The sequence below is a fragment of the Sphaeramia orbicularis genome, chromosome 12 (genome assembly GCF_902148855.1).
Source record: "Sphaeramia orbicularis chromosome 12, fSphaOr1.1, whole genome shotgun sequence".
Classification (NCBI taxonomy): domain Eukaryota; kingdom Metazoa; phylum Chordata; class Actinopteri; order Kurtiformes; family Apogonidae; genus Sphaeramia; species Sphaeramia orbicularis.
In genome coordinates this window covers 61399119-61422886 of record NC_043968.1, presented here as the reverse complement: position 1 = coordinate 61422886, position 23768 = coordinate 61399119, and the positions used below count along the sequence as shown (strand labels likewise).

Genomic DNA, 23768 nt, shown 5'->3' with positions numbered 1-23768 from the left:
CCACAATAATAAGGTTCATATGGATGTTCTTGGTGTCTATGGACATTTAGAGACCTCACAGAATCTATTCCCATTGTCTAAAATATTGTATCTATTACTATGCCTGAGTAAACTGTAACAAACTAAAAGAGAAATTTGAATTTTTTTTTATCCTCGCCTGTTTTTTTTTTTTTTCCTTATTTGACAGAGGATAACACCCTGCTAACAATGACTTCATGAAGAGAGATGCCATTGATCACTTTCAGCAACTCCTTGGCAACAAATGTACAAAAGGTGATATAATTAGAGCTAAGGGCAAAGCCTCCAGAAAGGTTTTAGAAAGGATAAAACCAGGCAGACATTCTATTTGGCACAGTTTGGCACCAAAGTGTGCCAAACTGTGCCAAATGGGTTATTTTCCACTTCCAATAAAAACTGGCAGTTTTACAAAAGTTATATCCATTACAGGAGTCTACTACCATCTACTGGAACTTTTAGGTATGACATTTACCTTGTGCTTCATCAACTTCTACCTTTGTGAACAGAATATAATCAATAAAAGCATATCAAAATGTAGCATTTTGTCTCCAGATTGAGTAGTTTTATTAACAACTTTCTCAAAACTAACTATATAATACAATAATAATAAAAAATAAACATCAATAGTAACTATCCAAATATAAAGTTGAACAAATGTGCAATAAAGATGTAAACAATCCACTTCAAACAGACGATATAAAGTTGAACAAATGCTAATGTGCAATAAAGATGTAATAAATCCAATTAGAGAAAAAATAAATATCAAAATCAGTGCAAACAATGCACTCTTCAAAACAACTAATACAAACATTCAAAACAGAAACAGTGTAACAAGTGCAACAAACTCCAAAAATGTCCGTTGGCTATCATGGGGTGGGGGCTGGCTGGCTGGCAACAGACTGAGCTGGAAGTCCCATGTTGTGATACTCCAAGAAGCAGTTTCTTTCAGGAACGAGGCAAAGGGAAACGTTGCACTTGGAGCAGTAAATGGGGGTCTTCATGTCTTTCACCTTATAGCCAGGTGTCTGTTTTGCCTTCTCCTTCTCCTTGGCTGCACAGACCACACATTTCCTACGGTCCTGAGTGCCAGTTCTCCCTCGAAAAACGGGCATACAGGTGTTGGTGAGGCTGGGTCGGGGGGCAGCTTCAGCAACTACAGCGTTGGCGTGCTCAACCATTTCCCTCATGAGGACCTCTCTAAATTGTTTTTGAGACATGGAGGTCTGATTCTGAACACTGGCCACTGCTTTGTAGAGTATGTAGCTGTTGACAACTGTGATATCAATGAAGTGGTAAAAAAATGTTTTATACCATCGCATTGTCTTCCCACGCACAGAATAATACTGTATTAGGGCATCTGAGAGGTCCACCCCACCCGTGTTGATATTGTAGTCCTTGCAGGCATCTGGAATGTCCACAGCAGCCCTGTGCCAGTGTCCATCAGCTCCCTTCACCCTCCTCAGTACAGTGGCTCCACTATATGCCTTGTGAAAGGTGCTGCAGACATTCACTATTTTTGTGTCCATCCATCTCACAAAGAGGAGGTTACCCTTACGGATCCACCTCATGTCTCCCCTCTCAGGCTTCTTTTGGAGGTCATTGATGGTGGTTTGTGGGAATCCCTCTTGATTGACCCTTATTGTGCCACAAGCTGCTGTGTGATTATCTGCCAGCTTATTGAAAAGCAGTGGGCTAGTGTAAAAGTTATCAACATAAAGGTGGTAGCCTTTTCCGAGGAGTTCAAACTTCATAAGGTCCATTACAGATGTAATGCTAAGACCATCCTGCTTCTGTCCCCTCTGTTTGACACTGGTCTGATCCTTTCCTTGATAAATAAAAAAATTGAAGGTGTAGCCGGTTTGGGAGTCTACCAATACAAATAATTTGTAACCAAATTTTGTTGGTTTATCTTTCATATATTGCCTGAATCCTCTTCTGGCTTTGCTTGCCACCATCCTCTCATCAATTGATATGTCCTGGTGCGGTTGGAAAAGAGAGTTACAGGCGTTCACAATCTCACCATAAAGTGGCTTGATTTTGAACAGCCTGTCAAACTGGGGTGTTCCTCTTTTTCTTTCATTCTCTTCATCTTCATTGATATCAGAAAGATGTAGAGACCAAAAAATGGCTTCAAATCTGTCCCTGGACATGGTGCTTTTGGGGAAAGGAAAATTATATGGCCACTTCGTCCTCCAAAAGTCAGCCCTAGAGGGTACATGAACCAGGCCAGAAAAAAGGATGATGGAGAGAAAAATGTAGAAAGTGTCAACTGAGAGGGGAGACCACTTGTAAAGTGCACCTTGTGCCAGCCGTCGTGCAGCATTAGCGTTGGTGTTATTTATTATTGTGTGCAGTACATTACCACTGAAGAAAAGTTTGAAGAGGCTCAAAGGAGACCAGCTGACTCTGGTGTCAATCCTGGGGCCAGGTGGGTGTTTCGGCTCAAACCTCAGTGTTGGAGGATCAACATCTGGCTCTTCCTTGCTGTGCCACCTCTCCTGCTGAGCCTCAAAATCTCCAGCGTCCAACCTTGGCTCCTTGCTGGTTAGCTGGCCCCGGCCCCGGGCTCTTTTTGACGGCCCTTGGTCAGGGGAAGATGATGAAGATTCTGAGTCCACTAGCCTGCTCGTTGGGAATGTGCGTGCTGGGGGAATGTAGTCATCATCTTCATGAGAGCTGTATGAAAACAGAAAATAGATGTTAGAAAACTATCAAAGGAGTGATAATTACATCAATCTGTAAGAGCAGAAAAGCATCTGAATATAAAGATGAAGCAGTACTGCATACACTACCATTCAAGTTTGGAATCACCCCTCTCTTTCCTTATGTTCATATCATATTCAGACAAAGGTATGCTTGACAGAACAATTCTAACAATGAAACAATGATATATTTTTGCTTTAGACTTCTGGTTTAGTGTTTTGTGATTGTTCTGGCCATAAAAAAATACAAATGGAACACGCTGGGTGAATGAGGGTTGCTAAATATTCATGCCATTGGTTGAACATGGCAGGAATATTTGGTTGCACTCAGCATTGTCAATTTGTATATTTTTATGTCCAAACATTTATATCACAATAAACCAGAAGTAATTCTGAAGCAAAATATATAATTGTTTCATGGGTAGAATTTTTTGTATCATACAGACCTTTATCTAGATATGATACGTCGACATAGGGAGAGATAGGGGTGATGCCAAACTTTTGAACAGTAGTGTATATGATGTCAACTTGACTCTACAATTACATTAATAATCAGATCACAAATCTTGAAAGGACAGACGATGCCTCCTTTTTTCTGCCAGATGGGCCAGGAACCTCACTTTCCTCTTGCTGGGTATGAGAAATGAAGACAATAATTATTTGGGACTAAATACATAATAAAATGCGTACATTTAGCCAAGATAAATGTAGTTCAAATATGTAAAAATACTTTTCAATAGTATTGAATAGTATTATTATTACTATTGCCCACAAAGTTGGAATAACATTTTTTTCTTTACAACTTCTCATGAAATGACTGTTACAATATTTATTTTTGACAAGACGAAGTGAATAAATCCTCAAAACTTCATTGATTCATTGTTTGTAAACTTATCTACTGATGTGTAGAAATAATAAAAGAAATGAGAAATGAGGCTGAAAAAAAATTACAACTTTAGAGTCAACAATGTGTAATGTGTGTTTGCATGTATTTATTGTAAAATGACGAACATGTTTTATTTATTTTTACCAAGGAGTAGTTTACAGTTTAAAAGAAACAAAAACTTGCTCATGGTCGATGTCCATTTGAAATAACACCTCCTTTGCTGACCCGGCACCCCCGCTGCTGTCAGGGTCAGATGAGTCAGAGAGTTCCACATCTGACCGTGACTGAATTTCGACTAATAGAGCTGCCATGTGTTTGTCTGTGCGGTTCGCCTTCTTCGCCATTGTTTTCACAACACGTCCACAAAACTAATATTGATCAAACTATACAAATTCTTGTTTACAAGAATACGAAACCCACTTAACACTCAGTGACGTTCAATAAAATACACTGCCACTCACTAAAACTCTCTAAAACTAATAACAAACTGACTAAATATTACTAAAACAAACAAATCTCAAAGAATGCGCACATTGCTCCCTGTTACTCCGTGCGCCCTGCGTTAAAATTCCCTGCACTTCCCGCCTGAGGTATTCTACGCAGGGGTTTCACACCTCATGGGTAGTGTAGTTTATTGAATGCTTAGTGTCAATCGATTCAGTAAGATCTCCTCTTTAAAAGGACTACAAACATGGCCGCACCATGGCTGGATTGACGATGATATGCATAAATTCATTTGTTTGTTCATGTCGGAGATTTTTAATAGCGTATATTTCACCCCACAAAGATTAAAAATCATGTTCGCACATTAAAGTTTGCACTAAAATACACTTTTGATGTACTGTCATTAACATTAGGGTCTAAACTTTGAGCAAAACTTGAAAAAACATCCATTGTCCTGATTTATTATATTTTTATAGTAGATGAATATTAACATAATTTTTTCGACCCGTGGGCCGGGCTTAAGAGGTCAGTCTGTGTCGATACTGTTTGTGATTTGTTACCAAACTGATACTATATCGGCCATTATTGTGATGGAGTGCTTTATTTTGAAAGTTCAATACGGAAAAGGAGTGTTTTTTAAAACCTGATCCGGAAGTAAACCGGAAGTCACGCAATCGTCTCATCTTGAACCATGCTTGAATGGAGGTGACCTTACTTATTCACAGATTGTCAAATAAAAACATCTGAGGCAGAGTGGTCGTGGGTGCAGCAGGTCCGTGGCTCCAGTTCCGCCGTGTTTAATGTAGAAGTTGTGTTGAATCTGTGGGAAGAACAGCAGAAATGGCAGAGGCTCATCAGGCACGCGTTCAGGCTGTGGTAGAAGAAATGGTCCAAAGTCTGGAGAGCGACCACATACGGAAAATGCAGGTAAGTCCGCACTGTGGGACCAAGCAGACACTATCAGCCAGTGTTTCACATGATGATGTTTTGTGTCCTCAGGGTCGTATGTTCAGGTGCAGTGCTGAGTGCTGTGACCGCTCCTCAGACTCCATGACCCAGGTGCATCAGTGCATAGAGAAGTGTCACAACCCTCTGGCTCAAGCCCAAGGACTGGTCACCTCAGAGCTGGAGAAGTTTCAGGTTAGGACAAAGCGACCGCTGCGCACTTTGTGTCGTTTCTCCTGAGGGAGACGAATAAAGAACCTTCAATCTTTAATATCAGGATCCTTTTAAAGCTCAGCATACGCCAACCACAGTCCCTGATGGTAAACTTTACTCCTGCCAGGAAATCTAAGCCGCAGTAAACCACACATCAAGTCAAATAAAACAGCAGTAACACATTGAACCCCATTTGTTATGTAATGTGGGTGAAAGTTAAACCAGACTAGATCAAGGCCATCAGTAAAGAGGCAGTCAGTAATATAATATTAACAAGGATCACTGGTTTTAAACTTAAAGCAGTGTGAGTACAATGAACACTTCTCCAGAATTTCAAATGCATCTGTATAACAGCAGCACAGTAATTGCAATTTGAGTCTATATGCTTTATCATCAAGGAAAATATACAGATTTGTGGTCATTTTGATACAGCCGCCCCCCCCCCCCCCCCCCCACCACCACCACCTCAAACATACAAATTATGCATATTTGCAGCTCACTGTCACTATATTGAAACTATTCCCATACCTGCACTGAATCCTTCAACCACAGCCTTTTGCAGTGATATAATTGTGCAGGCTAATTAGGGGCTCGGGCATCGACACGAGCACCTCTCCCCCATTGCAAAGCAATGGGAGAGAGGTGCTCGTGGCTTCGCCACGAGCACCTATTGTTCTTCCGCTCGTTTATTATTATTTTTCATCATCATCTTCATCTTCCGGACACATTTTCGGCGATTAATAGGGCCCGAACCATTGGACAGACCCCTGCAAATTATACATTAAAACGTGCGGTTTCATTGTGACTCGTGTGCTATGTTATTTTCGTAGAGATTCGTCAATTTTTCGCAGAGTTATTCGCAAAAAACATGCGAAAAAAGTCCCGTAGAAATGAATGGGGAGAGGAAAAAATCAGCCAGAAAAGTCCACTTTTTTCCAGACACTACTACTTCACCATACTTTCACCTACAGACTTCATTTAAACTTTAAAACGCAGGCATTTTTGTCCTCTCCACACGAATGTACTTTGTATGAGGATGGGGTTTACGGTTTTCAATAGGTGAGTCTTCAAAAACCCCTGGGTTGAGTGAAAATTCTCAAAATTTACTGAGTTAGAGTGTGTGATGTCATCACACTAGAGTGTGAGAGCAGTGAAAATTCACCTGAAAATTCTCTGAATAAATCGCCCTCCCGGCCAAACGATACATCGCAGTTGAATGACATTTTCCAAAAATGTAGCCATGGTTCCTGGGCTTCATATGAACCCATGTTTGAAGACCTAGCTCTTTTTAAAGACAAATGACAGGCACTAGTTTGGAGGCTCATCCCTTCTTTCCTCCATTAACTCTCCATTGTAGCAGGTTCCTTCTTGTCTTGGTCAGTTGACTGTTTTTAAACTGCTCTAACTCAGTCATTTCTCACAGTATGTGAAAAAAACCTACATCTGTCTGTTCCCCAGGTCCTTCTGACGCTCACGGTCATTTCGGTTTTCACCTATCTTTTATGGTTTTCCCATAATTAGCAGTTTTCCGGGACCTGTTCTGAGTGCCTCACTCAGTCTATTCCTGCTGCTCTGTGTGTCTCTCTCTCTCTGTGTGTGTCAGTGCAGCGCCGTTGCTGCGGCAACAGCCCCTCTGCTCTGTGTCCCAGGTGTGTCCAATAAACTGAATCAGTCTGACATGTTTCTCCTCCCATAGCAACCCTGGAGAGTCCATAGCAACGCTGGGTGTGTGAGACAGTACTGATACCACTACTATTACTTTTACTACTATGATAACTACTACTACTACTAAAAATACAACCACTACTACTGAAAGTACTACTACTATTACTACAAATATGACTACTATTACTACTACTACTAATAAAAATACTACTACTACTACAAATACTACTACTACTATGAAAACTACTTTTACTACTACTACTACTAAAAATACTACTACTAGTATTACTAAAAATACTACTACTACTACTACTACAACTACTACTACCACTACTACTAAAAATATTACTTCTATTACTACTTCTCCTTCTACTTCTCCTCCTTTTACTGATAGAATAAACTGATTCAAACTGATTCTCTCTCATACACACACACACACACCCTCACACACACGCACACACACACACACACACACACACACACACATACACACACACACACACAGAGTATAGAACACAGACAGTTGAAGCTCAGGTGTCAGGTGATCAGCATCAGCCAATCAGGTCACACATGACTACAACTAATGGGGAGAGGAAAAAATCAGCCAGAAAAGTCCACTTTTTTCCAGACGCTACTACTTCGCCATACTTTGACCTACAGACTTCATTTAAACTTTAAAACGCAGGCCTTTTTGTCCTCTCCGCATGAATGTACTTGGTATGAGGATGGGGTTTACGGTTTTCAATAGGTGAGTCTTCAAAAACCCCTGGGTTGAGTGAAAATTGTCCAAATTTCCTGAGTTAGTGTGTGATGTCATCACACTAGAGTGGAAGAGCAGTGAAAATTCAACTGAAAATTATGTAAATAAATCGCCCTCCCGGCAAAACGATACATCGCAGGTGAATGATATTTTCCAAAAACGTAGCCATAGTTCCTAGGCTTCATATGAACCCATGTTTGAAGACCTAGCTCTTTTTAAAGTGAAATGACAGGCACTAGTTTGGAGGCTCATCCCTTCTTTCTCCCATTAACTCTCCATTGTAGCGCATTCCTTCTTTTCTTGGTCAGTTGACTGTTTTTAAAATGCCCTAACTCAGTCATTTTTCACAGTACAGGAAAAAAACCTACATCTGTATGTTCCCCAGGTCCTTTTGACGCTCACGGTCATTTCAGTTTTCTCCTATCTTCTACGGTTTTCCTGTAATTAGCAGTTTCTCGGGACCTGTTCTGCTCCAGTCTCAGCCTATTCCTGCTGCTCTGTGTCAGTTTCATTCTGTGTGTGTGTCAGTGCAGCGCCGTCGCTGTGGCAACTACTACTGATACAACTACTAAAAATACTACTACTACTAAAAATACTACTACAACTAAAAATACTACTACTACTTCTATTACTACTACTAATGGTGACGTCCGTCAGCTGCCAAACTTTGACACACAGATTGTCCATATAAAGTGAGTGGGGGTTCCGAACAAAGAAATCCCCTCCGACCATGAAGTCTTTGGTAACGTCGAACCCACATGCCCCCCCCGACCCCCGAGCCCCTCTCACGATTTCCGCGTGTGGAAATTGTCTAGTTAATATTACAGGTGTGGCTCTAGAAGGGCATCCAGAGGAACAGACATTTTTTGTGGAACCCTGCTGACAGACAGATGAGTGTGATCATAGCCTCTTTAATGGAGGTAAATATTGTACTTTAAAGCATTTCACTGGCAGAATATGACAACTGGTTTAAAAGCACACTCTTTCCAGGCTTCAGATCATGCAAAGAAACTCATGTAATACTTATTTTTACTTAATTTTTGCTTAAATCTATTACTGTTGGCTGCTTTATGTCATTCCTTGATCAAACACTACACGCAGCCTGGCTTTGTTACCTCCGCCGGGAGGTATTGTGATCACTTTGCTTTGTGTGTTTGCGTGTTTGTTTGTTTGTTAGCAAGATAACTCAAAAAGTTATGGATAGATTTTCATGAAATTTTCAGAAAATGTTGATACTGGCACAAGGAAGAAATGATTACATTTTGGTGGTGATGGGGGGGGGGTCTGTCTTGGCGGAGGTCTGCACTCTCCGAGTGCTTTTCTTGTTTGATGGTTTGTGATCATTTGTCTTCCTCTTGGTCATTTTTCAGAAATTTGCTATTGGGTTCAGGTCTGCAAATCTGGATTGGTGTGGTTTTCACAAGCTGCACTCTATGGTTACTGTATCCAGTATCTGGGTTGGATCAAATTTTGATGATTTTGTTGGTGGCAAAATCCTGCTATCTTGACCCTAATACACACACCCAATCTGTTCTTCAGGACCGTCTGACCAGATGCACGATGCACTGCAATGACAAAGCGAAAGACCTTTTCGACTCTGGTGCCAAAGAGCCAGCTGTTCGATCACTGATGGACCGCTGTGTGGGCAGTTGTGTGGACGACCATGTTAACCTGATTCCCAGCATGACTCGAAGACTTAAAGAGAATCTGGACTCTATACATCAGTGAAGATGACTGCAGTTTGTCCTGCAGACAGTCTGAGGTCTTTTTTACACAGATACAGCAGTGCAGGGTCAGCTCACTCAGTCTGACCTGAGGATGATTCAAAGGGTAAACGTTATAGTGGCTGTAAAAGCTGACAATGTGAAGATTTAAACAGCATGTCTGCTACAAACATGTCACTGTGAGATTTGTTATTGTATAATCTGAATATTTCTGGCTTGTAAGATGTTGGTTCGTCTGTGCTCTTGCTGTAAGAAGGAGTTTCAGTGATGCATCTGCTGTTACCTCACTGTATAGGGACAACATACATTTCATAAATACTTAAAAATAGACTTGTTTGATGTTAACTTTTTAATACAACAATGAAGTGAAGCTCTGAAAAGATGTGCACTTAACCATTGACAGATTTTTGAACATGCTTTATGCATATTGGAGTCCAGTCAGTCATGTTTAATTCCTGAAGTTCATCATGCCATTTGACCATTGTTTATCTTATCATGTCCACTGTATAATGTGACTGTTTTACCTCCTACAGTGAGATGTGTTTGTATACCAGAATTAAACATACTGTAGGCGGAACTGATTCTGGTCTGCATCACTTACAGACTGTCATAGTAAGTATAGATTTCATCTGTAACTGTCCCTTGATTTATAATGACTAAATTAACTCATAACTACAGACGACTGAGAGGTACCATTACAACAGCTCTCAGTTTTCGTATCCTCCTGAGACCCAGCAATGCATTTTTGTCCTCTGTAGGGGACAAAAGTTTCACTTAAAAAATGCTGTCCATTGCACAGGACATTCCATTAAAAAATAGTTTTAAAAATGTGTATGAAAACTGTTGAATAATGCAGTTTCCAATTAAGACAATTATTTAATGTATAAAAAAAAAAAAAACAGCTAAAACTTTCATTTTCCTGGGTTTCAGGAGGATATAGAAGAATGTACTCTGAAGGGATAAATGAGAAGTTGAACTGGGGAAAAAAAACTTGGAAAGCAACGCAGAGTGCCCGTTTTCCTTTACATAAGTAAAACATTTCCACTATCAACAGATACAGAGAGAGGATAAACTGGTGCAAAATATGACACCAAAAAACAGGAAAAGCATAGGTTGCTGAAAATCTTAGAACCTACACATACTGACTTACACTTAAGCTGAAACCTACATATATACATTTTGCTTGAGATGATCAAAACAAGACTAAGACAAGCTCTGGTTAGGTTTTGTTGCACATATTTTAATGACTGCAAAGATTACTCTTAATTACATACAAATAATGGTACATGAAAGGCAACACTGTAAGGTGGCAGCCTGAATGACTGCAGAAGAAAATGATACAAGAAGCAGCGAACACGCACAGTAAACCTGATGTGAAGTCCCCAAGCCACGTATTGGTCCAAATCTACTAAGTGCTCCTTCACACAATGTCCTAATGCCATCAGCTAGGGGTTTGGCCATGATCATGAAAAACCTTTTTGGAAGATAAGCACAGTGGTATTAGGAAAAATATCCCTGACCATATAATCCAGTAGATAAGAACAAGTTGAGTCATTGCATCCAATTATGAAAGAACCAGTCATGAGTTGATATGAAGATTAAATGTTAATATGTTTTAAATTATAGATGTAAAAATGTTTATGACCGAGCTTTCAGAAAAAAAAAAAAAAAAATTTCTTCTCAACCACAAATAGAGGCTGTTATATCCAAGAATGTATAAAGCATTGTAACAGTCCAAAATGTACAGTAAATTGAGAAAAACATTAGAAACCAGATCACTAGAAGCTCCTCTTGAAGACACTCTTAACAGCCAGGAAGTATGATATATACTCTGATATTTTTAGTCTATCTGTTCATGAATGTAATAGGCTGGTCTTTATTTAAATGTTACCTTAGATAATAAAAAAGTGGGTGTTTTCAAAGGGAGTTGAGTGAAGTATGATTACTTTTTCAGGTTGTTCAACGAGTACATCCATCAGTCATAAAATGTAACATCAAACATATTTACAAGTAGTCTCATCTGAATGTAAGGAATAATATTTGTAGGAAAATAAAGAGGGAATAAAGCGGGCTTTGAGAATGTCACCAAATATGATATGGTACACAAGCACCATTAAGTTCCAATAAAAGAGAAAAAAGTCAGTAGAGGACAAGCTCAGTATTGATCAAGTGTAATAATAATAATAATAGTAATAATAATAATAATAATAACAACAACAATAATAATAATACAGCAATAATGGTACAGCTGCAGTAAAGACCCATGTGATAGCACCACAGCCCACGTGAATGGGCAGATTTATTGGCAGTTCAAAACTGTACACGTGTGTTTTTTCAAAAATAAATCCATACAAATGAAGTAAAAAATAAATAAATGCTAAATAAACCATGTTTAAGCATAATGACATTTACAGGTGGAGCTATACAGGCAGGTTATATGAATGTGTTAGCAGTACATGTCCAATACATACATCATGAAAATCCCCAAATTTACTAATCAACAACATGAGGTAACTGTAACAGATCTCCAAAACCTCCAAACAGGTCAGACCCGAATAAATGTATGACAGCATGAACTTCACATGTGCGTAATGTGTTGAAGGGAACAGTCAAATATTTGAGTAGCTGGTTAACGCTGCATAAATCACAAAACAGTATGTGTGATTATGTAGCTGGTGTCAGTTACTGAATGTCCAACAGTGAACTGACAACAAATGACGTTAATGAACAAAAACATGACAAATGTTGAAGGACTGAACTCTGTTTCACTTACAAACATAAAACAACATGGTCACTTGGGTTTAACTCATCTGTATGTACAACCAAGTACAGCCAATATTTGTATTATCTGCATCAGTCAAATGAATACAATGTTTTAGTTCATGACATCTGAGGAAATTCATTTTAAGAGGTGATTTGAGAGTAACGATGCTTCTTAGTTTTGAGTCTGTGGCAATGCAGCCCAAACTCCCAGAAGTTACTCCAGTGGAATTTAAAGAGGAAGATGCAAAATCTCTTTTACTTGTGGTCAACTGTGTGTAGTGTGGTATTCAACAGCAATCAGGACTGCACTGGTTGTGGGAGTGCATGTTGTCAACACTAGCAGGATAAATCGACAGGCTCCAGTCACTTATGTGCAGATCACAGGCCACTCCTCTGACCACGTCCCAAAAGATACAACAGATTAGAATCTGTACAAAGAAGTCAGTGCAGCAGCTTTTCTGGCAGATTACTTAAGAGGTTTATCTAGATGACTGTCTTTAACCTCATCCATGGCCTTATATTGACCTTAAAGGGTTTGTTTATTTTTTTCTAAGTGGGGTTATGAGAGGTACTTCCTAGCCTGTGTATTATCTGTTGTAAATGAAGGCTCCAGTTTGGGGCACACATAAAAAAGTACTGGCACAGAAGCTAAAGAATGTTCTTCTGTGGATGGGTCAGTAAAAGAGCACATTTCAGCTTCAAAAAGCAATATTATTTTGGGCTTCTTTGGGCAAAATGTCCTTAATACTCTTCCAGTATATTGTAATTCTTTCAGTTGGAGAGTAAACACTTCTGCATCTCATCATCGTTGAGTGTTCAGGCTTTGGAAGATCTATCATGGCTGGACATCACAGGTCTTTTAAGAGACCAGGGATTCTGTCAGATGCATCTGTGTTACTCTGTTCTGGGGCTCATCACAGAAGCAACATGGCAGCTCCCCTGACAGTGATATTTTGGCATTGCTTTTCCACAGTGGTGTCACTGCTTTGTTCACTAATATCTTCAATTAGTGCTTGAACAGAGAGGAGGGGGTGTATTGCTTTACATTTTTTCATGATTTATACCAAATGTTCTTGGAATATGTGCCATATTTAACATTTTCACCACTGCACCTTGCTGTTAGAAAGCCTTTTCTAAAATTAAAGCAGTTATATCGCCGCGAGACAAAAACACCATGCAAGTTTCATGTAAAAAAAATAATAAATAAATAAAACATAACCTTGAGGCAGCAGTAGGCCTGAAACTCCTGTCTAACATAAATTTAAGCTTTTGTCAAAGCATCCACGCGTTTTTGAAAAGAGTGACGGGTGAGTCCACTGATTGCCTGATAAATTGGTGAAAATATTCTAAATATACAAGGTAGATTTAATAATTTTACTGTGGTTGTCCTCATGGTCCTCTCCACAGCAGCAGAAATATTCTGTCAACCACAATCTACTACAGGCAACACACCGACTATAGACAAGTACCTCATATAACCCTACTGTAGAAAAAAAAAAAAAAAAAATCAGAACCCTCTGAAACCTCAGAACCCAGAAAGCTCTGAAGAACAGTTTTCGGCTTCTCAAATGTCCAAACCACAGATGGTTTTCCACCTTGGAGACTGGTCCAACATCCCAATGCAAACAGTGCATGATGAAGCTGCTCTGACAGCAAGGGGGGAGGGGGCTTAACCCTCTTGTACACTCTGATGTGTTTCCTTTATTCTGTATACTTATGTGAAGTTAACGTAGAATATGCCATAACACTGAATACACAGATACAAAACATCTTCCCCAAACACGTCACTGAGGTACAGAGCATGCAGGTGACTTGTCAAATGTCAGAGTAGTGGTACATGTGGTGGTCGATTGTACATACAAGATGGTGTCTGTGTCTGAGCATCACCAGTGGAACGGCAGAAGTTCACGGGTGCTGAACAGACATCAGGATAAGCTGCGGGTGCTGCTCTCTTGTTCTGAAGAGTCTGGACGCTGGTCTGACTGAGGCGACGTATACAGGAAGTTACAGCACACATACAGCGGGAATGATAACAAACGGCTGTCCAGGTTCATCACCACATACTCCTGAGTAAAAGGACAAGCTGAGTGTTAGACAAGTCTACAACAGAACCTGTGTCCGCTCCTAGTCACAGCTGCAGTTTAACGGTACTGACCTGGTCTTTCTCTAAAGTCAGAAGCTGGTACCCCGTTGATCGACTACAGACCAGCTTTCCGCGGTTATCAAAGGATGCAAGACGTAACCTGGACAAATGTGAAAAGTTTGGTTACATTTGAAGACATTCACATCCTTTAAAACAAACTAACACAAGAGGTCAATTTCACAGTAATGACATTAGATCATTTAAAGACACAATTGTACAAACATATGTATACGGGTCTATTCACAGATATTTAACTGCAATTTCTGGTCAATGCTGCATAAAATCAAGCAACCCCATACATCATTTCAATCCAGAGATTTTACTTCAAAATTGTATTTTCTACCGTCTCACATGAGACTGAGCAGTTTTCAAGTCCAGTGTATGCAGCTAAAATGAAGGGTGTGTTGAAAAATGACATTCCTAAATTTACAGCAAAGCATCTACAGTTAAAAATTCTGAAAATGAACTAACAATTATTAGAATAGATGTTGGTTAAAGATTTAACTCAATGAAAGTGGAAAATAATACTAAGACCAAATATTTTTTTATAGCAGGTTGGGGACAGTTTTGTTTTCCACAATAGAAAGTTATTTTTAAAGTGATTTTTAAAGTGATTTTCCACAAAAAATAAATAAATAAATAAATAAATAAAATAAATAAATATCAGTGTTGCTGCAAATCAGTGACATCTCCCTGACTCTGGTAATCGAAAAAAAAAATCCTTCTCCAAGCATTTTTGGTGCCATTGTGTAAATAAAGTGGTGGCTATAGAGTACAAAATATGATAATGAATTAATATTTAGTAGTAAAGATCAGGAGTAGATTTTAAAGCTGTAACTCAGTTCAAGTTAAAAATAATATTGATATACAATATTTTCAAGGCAGTTTTTGACTTTTTTGTTCAGAGGAAACGTATAAAGCGAAGCACAAAGATTATAGCAATTTATTTTTCCATACTGCACATATTTGTTCCTTTAAACACCAAATGTGTGTTTTGTTTAGGGCTGAACCACTGTTCACCTGTATGCCAGATGTCTCCGTGGTTGGAGACTCACAGCGCCCCCACATGGTTGACTTAGAGTATTCCTCTTAAATACTATGAAGCGGTTTGTGTAGGTCACCAGAAGATCAAAACCAAAGTTAAAACCCGTCCAACGCCAGCAGTACTGTGGAAAATGAAATAGTATGACATTTAAGCACATTTGAATACAAATAAATAATAATTATATGACAAGAAAATACTTTAACAGTGTAATAGTCCAACTCACGTCTCCATCTTTAGTCAACTTCCTGCCGCACCTCATACTGCTCAGCTCAAACTCCTCTTTGTTCGCTTCCTGGGGACTGATATAAAACAGACAACAGTATTTAGTTCATATTCAGGGCACATACACATATGGTGACATCAAGATCTGACAACACCCAAACAGAAAAAACTGTATCAGGCTCTTACCCATTATCATTGTCAAATTCTGTCCGGAGCATCGCAAACCACTGATTTTTGTACACGGACGTTAACCAATCTGGAAAATAATGTACAGATGGAAAAATACTTAGGGTAATGAAATACTTCTAATAATTAAACTTTAAATTTACAGCTTCTTTAAACATTTTGGTTGAGTTTACGCTGGGTGACATGATTAAACTTGATTTTTGTCACCCCAGTTTTACGTGAAAGACTGTGATACCAAATGTAAGTGCTTTCAGTACAAGTACCAAAAAGTACTACAGATTTTGATTTACTTTTGTTAGAGCATATAAAGCATAAAAGTAGCAAACATAAAGAAACAGCATAGTACCAGGGGGCAGAATATTGTCTCTCTCCAGGATTCGTGCAGATGCGAGATCGTTGACGATATACTGAAGGCGAACATATTTGAAAACTGACCGAAATGGTGCACCGTCCTCTGTACTCAAGAAGGGCTCCTGTTCACAAAGGTCTGTTGAAAAAAAAAAACAACACCAAATTTAGTGACCGACGTAAGGCAACAAAAAAATAACTTGGATTCATGTATAGTATTTAATAAATCATGGGTTGACCTGTTCTGCGTTTGCAAAGCCAGGCGTCAGCATCAGCCAACAGCTGCTTGATGGGGCCGTCCCATGACAGATTAAGCTGCAGAAACATCCACTAGAAATGAAAGAGGAGATAAAGAAATAAGACAGATTAAAATACAAATAACAAGCAAAAAATAAAATAACATGATTACATCAATACTACTTGTATTTGACTTGTAGTTGTATTATTGAATGAATTGTTTATTTTCGTTTGTACATTAATCATTACACATAGTACAATTATAATAAACACAAAAACCAAAACAGGAATAGGCCAAAAACAAAAGCTTATTTTTTTGCCAATCCCTTTCCCCTGATACACTGCTTACATTAAATTAAATGTGTACAGCATCAAGCATTCTCATTATAACAAAAGAATCAACAACAAAAACAAATCTACGATCTCAATTTAATATTCGTGAATGATTTTATACTTAAGGCATTTTTTAAACTTTGTCAGAGAAGAGATTCCATGTCCATGTACTTATACATGTACCTTTTTGAGAGCAGTGTATACATCCATCTCCACCTGCATGACAAACAGGTCTGAGGACTGGATGAGCTGCTCCATCACCTCCACCCTGTAAATACAGAGCAAAAACACAAGTGACTCCACTGTTACACTATTTAAACCCAAAATGTGGCAGAATTATCTCCTTATCATAAAGTTAAAGCACTGAAACTTAGATAAAGGTTTGTCCTGATATCAGCAACTCATGTTTTTGTAAATACTCTTAACTGATACTAAAATAAAAATACCCATTTTTAAAAGCAATAAAGCTAAAATATTAGAACCCAAACTAAATCAAACTGCAAGTAAATTAAGCTTTATTTTCCCCTAGTTTAATGGATCATGGTGTACACCTTTCTTTCATCATTTTTCAGCTTCTATAAATTTAGACTTTCCTCATAATAACTACAAAGAAAGTAAATAAAAACTAAACTATAAGTATTCAATTCTTGAGAATAAAAAAAACTATTAAATAATAAAACTAATACTAATAAAACTACCACTACTACTACTACAAATAATAATAAAAAAAATAATTTTAAAAAACAAGATTAAAAACTCTAACAACTCTCAAATACTAGACGTACAATGAACTGGCAAGTATTTAGTTCTTACCCTAATAAAGAAAGATGTTCAACCAATTAGTGAGGACAAGGATTTGATAGAAAAAGACTGTTATATTATGAGCTGAGGATTGTGAGCTGAAAAAATTTACCCAAGTTCTTTCATCAAGTCCACATTCTGGTGAGTCATCAGGTTGTTAAGAAGCCACTCAAGACACCTGTGGAAAGATAAAAACAAGAATATGTAAAGTAAAAAGTAACCACACAGTACAAATGTGAAGATTTATTGTTCAAAAGAAACGAAATAGAGCTGATTCTCACTTTTTCATTACTGAATCCAAGCCATAGATACTCGCACAAGCGTAGTAGCCACACACAGTCTTCACACTAATGTTTTCCTTCATAGTTTCTCCACACTGCTGGATCAAACCGTCCTGTAAACAATAAACCATGACTCAGTTTGCGCTTGTATCACTTTTTTTTTAAATGATAAAGTATTTTAAAAGCAACCTTTCTTCCAATTTACTGACCAGCTGGAGCATGCAAGCAGCGGCGAGAATACTGATGACTCTGCTGGGCTTGATCAGAACGTCATCCCGGTACAGAGATCCAAATACAACCTGCAGAGCTACACAAGGGAAACAATAATAAATGTCATCTGTAGGGGCACAACATTTTGACTATTCCAATATTACATCCAAAGACAATTTATTACTTAGATTTTCCAAATAGCTTCACTTTTCCATCATCAAACAACTATAAGGAAAGCTTTTGTTTGTCCAATGTCATAGACTTTCTTTACATAATACTCTATAGGAGATACAAGACTTTATTTCAATACCCAACACAGAAATTTGGCATCTCCCCAGGACCCAAGTTGACAAAAATAGATCAAGAAATGCCAAATCATCAACATTTTTAACCGACTCTTCCACCATCAAAATGATATTGTATAAAAGAATTTGTCAATTACAGTTAATGAGATGTGAGTGATCACTTTTATTACTGAGAGTATTAATTCATTCATTTTCTGAACCCGCTTTATCCTCACTAGGGTCACGGGGGTCACTGGAGCCTATCCCAGCTACTTATGGATGAAGGCGGGGTTCACCCTGGACATGTCACCAGTTCATCACAGGGCTGACATATAGAGACAAACAATCACTTTCACATTCACACCTGTGGGCAATTTAGATTAACCGATTAACCTATTAGTGCATGTCTTTGGATGGTGGGAGGAAGCCGGAGTACCCGGAGAGAACCCACGCAGAACATGCAGAAAGGTCCCACCCCCATCGTCTGGTGTTGGAATCGAACCCAGGACCTTCTTCTAAACACTTAATTACATTTTTGTTTCGAAATCATGCACATGACTTGACAGTGAGTGTATCCCACAAGGCACAGTCAATATCAAATCAGCCAGAAAGTGATCACTTTTTTACATCCAGGCTCAAGAGAAAACAAATGCTTCTTAGAATTTAATCAGGTCAGTGAATGAGCACTGTTTCTCAGTTTGTTCAGCACAGACCCCATAAACACAGGATTTAGGTTTGTCACACTTTCCCTTTACATTAACAAAATATTAAACTTTATAAAACTAAACAACATTAATGAAACAGACCAAATATGAAACAGAAATAATTACAAGAATTTACACTTAATACTTGCACTACGCGTCCATAATAGTATTTGTGGCTCTTACATAACACTTAAATTAAGAATACAGTCTCATCAGCTACTGGCTCTTTTGATCAAATTTTTCTTACCTTCCGTGTCGATGTTCTGGTCTGGAATTTCCAAGCTGATTTCCATCATGTTTGACTCCTTCCATGAGCCACTGAACATGCTGGAGAAATATCCAGACTGCAACATTTAAGAAAAGACAGGAAACAAAAGACAGGAGGAGAGAGTATTTGAGAAACACAAGGACAAGGATACTGTGCAAATGACTACTGCAGTCACATTGTTCACCTTTACCTGACACAGATATACTTTGTGAAGGTTCCATTCTTGCCCCAGGGCACAAATGCGAATGTCACTGTTTTCGCCATTCAGAAACAATGTCTGATAAATGTATCTGGATGTGCTTTTCAATTTCTTCCTGCTCAAATTTGGAAAACACACAAAACAAAAAAGAAAAGAAAATGAAGGTAAGAGGAAATATTGATAACTTTAAAAGTGTTAAATGGATTACTGATCTGCTGACTGCACTCACCTGCGAGGTGTATCTAGAATCGCATCATCTTCATCCTGCTCGCTGTCACAGTCACACTGAGCATTTCGTTTCCTCTTCTTACATTCACATCCATGTTTGTGACTGAATGTACTTGTGCCCTCTGCAGCCTCCTCTGGTCCCTGAGAGGGGGACTGGAACCTGCTTCCCAGACTTCCCATCTCTACTGGATCAAAACAACAGAGACAAAACAATAATCAGAAATAATAAATCAGCTACACAGTGGTGTTTAATATTAGCCATCAGGCACTATCATCAATAACTTCTACTGATACTTACAGTTGATAAAGAAGACCTATTGCCACTAATTAATCAGCCAAAATAAATTAATGGCCTAAAACATGATTTAAAAAAAAAAAAATTACATTAAGTTAGAATAAATATATCTAAGATGTTCACACAAATAAATAACACAACAATGTATAATCTATTATTAACTTATCATAGAAAATATCCAATCTTTAGTCTTTGAAAAGTACGTGACTAAGGACAATCTTTTAAGCAGTGTTGTATGAGGACATCACAACTCTAATGGATCAATACGTTATCAGTATGAGAGAAGACACTGTTTGGGACTTTGGCTTTAGTGTACTGTAGGTTGCTGTCATTTTTTAACCTTTTAGAATGAACTCAGATAAGTTTTATTTACTATCAATCAGGATGCTAACCACTGTTTTGTTCATTAAATGTTCACTTCACAACAGCATTAATCTGGAGAAGAAGCAAATTCATACATTTGTAAAATTCTAGAAAGATAGGATATTAAAATACTATTAAAGATTAGTAATGATCAAACAATTTATAGCGACGTATTGTTTAATATGTATTCATCAATACATCCACCTTTAAAGAGACACATTTCTTGATCATAGAGTGGCTGGTAAAACAATGGTTATTATCATATCTTTATTTCATGTCATAATATAACTTTTATATTGTATTGGGATATTTTTGCTGTAGATCAGTGGCTAGGATCATCACAACATAATGTTATATCGCATCAATTTTGTCTTTATGCTCTATTTTGTTTACACTGTCAAAACACAATGCATAATGTTTTGCTCTTTTACTTCAGTTTTAACACCTAACACTTTATCAGTTTAATTGCTTTAAATTTCCTACTTCTAGATGTTTGACCATAAAAAAAAAAACAAAACTGAAAATAATCATCTGATGTTTACAACTTCCAGTCAACAATCAGCCTTTAAACTGCAAAGAAAGAATAATTTGAGATTGTGAAAATCGATCGACAATGACTGATCTTTTTTTTCAGGATGACATTTTTAGCCACATTCCACAGCCCCACTTAATCATCATGTTTCCATCTCATGAGAAGATTAGACTAAATATGTTAGATGGCTTCATAAAAACCCATTATCTACTACAGGTCCCATTTAAAGTAAGTGTAAATACATTCCAAAAGAGTTTCATCTTTGTGTTTTAAAGAACAAAACCTAATTTCAAATTTGACCACACTAGTTCAGTGAAAGAATGTAAAGGAAACACTCCCTATTGTACTAATGAAACCCATGTGTTCAGCGTTCAGACGAATAAAAACTCACCTGAGGTTTTGTAAAACCGCCTCTTGAAGGACAGATATGCAGTATATTTAATAACTTGTTGGTTGTTTCAGACGTTTATGTCCAGATGAAGGTGAGCTAACCTCAGAGCTAGCTTAGCTGCCGAATCAACAAACAAAAACAAGTTTGGAGAGAACAACAGCGGCTAGGATAAGTCGCTTTATCGGCCAAACATCCAGACAGCTAAATATTCCGCCGTGCCACTTACATTCTTGCTGTTTAGAGCTAAAATAAAGCCAGAGAAAGAAGCTGATGATGTGTAACTGCTCCTAAAATCAGGGGGTGCTTTTGTTGTTCTTCTTCTCTCATTCAATACTGTTGTCGGTTCGTCTGAACTGGAAGCTGCTGTCGGTGCTGCCCCCTGCCGGCTCAAAGGCACCACACCCCACAAAATACTTCACATCAAGGATCTCAAACATGCGGCCCGTGGGATGAATTTGCAAAGTGCAAAAATTCTACAGTCAAGGCTGTTGAACTCATTTTAATTCAGGTTTCACATACAGACCAATATGATCTACAGTAAAATAATACCAGCAGAATAACCCACAACAAATAATGACAACATATTTTCTTCTCGGTTTGATGTGAAAAAAATAATATTACATTATGCCTATAAATAATGACAACTTCAAATTTTTGTCTTTGTTTTAGTACAAAAAATAATATTAAAATATGAAAACATTTATATGTACAAACTATCCTGTAACAATAAAATGTGAATAACCTGAACAAATATGAACAATCTGAAATGTCCAAAGAATGTTAAGCACAATTTTAACAATTTTCTGCTTCTAACTCAGTGTTTAGTGTCTTTGTAGATCTGATTCATAATGCACATGTAGAAATGATAAGTTGAGGCAGAATATTGTTAAAGTTGCACTTAGTTTTCTTGAGAAATTTCAGTTTTTTCAGGTTATTCACATCTTTTTTGTTTGGATAGTTTATAAAAGTAAGTATTTTCATAATTTTGTGGGGGTTTTTTTGCACTAAAACAAGACAAAAATTTGGAGTTGTCATGATTTATAGGTTATCCTTTTTTATTTTACCGGTCCGGTCCACTGGAGATCAAATCGGGCTGAATGTGGCCCCTGAAAGATAATGAGTTTGAGACTCCTGCTTTATATAAAGGACATATTTAACATTTTCTGTTGTCTAAAGCAGTGGTGGACGAAGTTGTTTCTCTAAAGTACCGTACTGTTAAATCAAATGCAGTGTTCTATCCACCACCCCCACATCACATCATGTATATGTGCAATCACTATGTAAATATCAATTTTATACTTAAATTTTTGTGCTTTAAGAACGTTTATTTCTACCTGCCTTTCTTTTGCACTGGTGTGTTGCATATTGCTGCTGTAAACTGTTAAATTTCCCCATGGTGGGATCAATAAAGTCTTATCTTATCTTATCTTATCTTATCTTATCTTATCTTATCTTATCTTATACTCATAAATAACAGAATACGGATTAATACTACGCTAATGGACAATTAAAATTGTATGTCTTGTATTTTACGTAGACCCTAAGTCTATAATAGCTGATTTGACTTGTAATCTAATTTAATATGCACTGAAATTATTATTCCGACTGTATGCAAGATAAAAAATAAAAGTTTATGTGATATAAACTTAAAAATCTGTAACAATAAGCTAGAAGTATTCACAATATTCGATAACTTAAAAACAATAATACTTAAGTGCACTTTTGAGATAATTTGAAGCGTTTGTATTGTAATTGAGCTTTTCTATTTTATGCTCTGCATGTCAGAGGCAAATACATTTTACTCTCACCTACTTTGGTTGCTTTTTGTATTACAGTTTCTCATCCTTCTCCTGTCCATTGAATACCACATACCTCCGATCATGTTGATTTTGTATGATTGTGATGAATCGTATGATTTATAGATGGCTTTATAAGTTGGAAAAATTATTTTCTTTCTTCAATAAAATAAAGCAGTAAATCCCCCTAGGATGCATTGTCACAAGGCTGGAAACTGTCCTGTTTATCTGACTTTCTGACTTTATATAGAGATATGTGGTTCTTACAGGACTATGATGTTTCAAACATATAATGATCTTATAAAATATGATACATTGCTATCGATTAAACTACAGTACACAAGAATATACTGTATGTATAAAACGGCACAAATGAGATCAACCATAAACTGGAATAACAGTAAAACATATGCATTAATACAGAAACATTAGATATAATAGTAAGACACTGACAGGGACCTCTTTAATGCACAATAACTAGAGCTCCATTTCATAAGTAAAATGCATTCTGATTTAATGTCTCTTCTGTCACTGGTCTTAAATGTGTGTTTCTGTTGTACATAGGCCTGCTGATAACAGAACAGGTTCCTGATTTTTCTCCTCAGTTCAGGGAAAATGGCAAATCAAAGTAGAGATGTCAGGAGTTCACAATTAGAGTTTAGAATCCTGACGTTTACCAAAAGACTTGTAATTAATGAAGCATTTGAGTAAAAAACAATACTCAGGGGAAACCTCTGAAAGTAATCTGTCAAAATAATAGGTTAATACAAAGACCATTCATA

General features: G+C 37.6%; 3 protein-coding genes across 4 annotated transcripts; 1 reads left to right on the top strand and 2 right to left on the bottom strand.

Annotated features, from left to right (window-relative positions):
• Positions 1-884: 884 nt before the first annotated feature.
• On the bottom strand, positions 885-3950 carry LOC115429119 (piggyBac transposable element-derived protein 4-like). The gene is made up of 2 exons (XM_030148372.1): positions 3832-3950; positions 885-2694 (listed from the first exon to the last, which is right to left on the bottom strand). Exons 1-2 carry the CDS (start codon positions 3948-3950, stop codon positions 885-887), a joined length of 1929 nt encoding a protein of 642 aa, XP_030004232.1.
• A 756-nt stretch (positions 3951-4706) lies between these two features.
• fam136a (family with sequence similarity 136 member A) lies at positions 4707-9938 on the top strand. The gene is made up of 3 exons (XM_030150883.1): positions 4707-4977; positions 5050-5190; positions 9173-9938. The coding sequence occupies exons 1-3, from the start codon at positions 4891-4893 to the stop codon at positions 9359-9361; spliced, it is 417 nt and encodes a 138-aa protein (XP_030006743.1). The 5' UTR covers positions 4707-4890; the 3' UTR covers positions 9362-9938.
• Positions 9939-10580: 642 nt separating this feature from the next.
• On the bottom strand, positions 10581-21500 carry gmcl1 (germ cell-less, spermatogenesis associated). 2 transcript variants are annotated; one of them, XM_030150166.1, is made up of 15 exons: positions 21191-21500; positions 19611-19805; positions 19373-19496; positions 19162-19258; positions 17926-18023; positions 17717-17829; positions 17548-17613; positions 16818-16902; positions 16304-16394; positions 16063-16203; positions 15717-15786; positions 15532-15607; positions 15284-15429; positions 14276-14363; positions 10581-14186 (listed from the first exon to the last, which is right to left on the bottom strand). In XM_030150166.1, exons 2-15 carry the CDS (start codon positions 19787-19789, stop codon positions 14046-14048), a joined length of 1515 nt encoding a protein of 504 aa, XP_030006026.1. In that variant the 5' UTR covers positions 19790-19805; positions 21191-21500; the 3' UTR covers positions 10581-14045. The 2 variants fall into 2 exon arrangements, with proteins under 2 accessions (XP_030006026.1, XP_030006027.1); XM_030150167.1 differs by having other exon boundaries at positions 19611-19791.
• Between the last annotated feature and the right edge of the window lie 2268 nt (positions 21501-23768).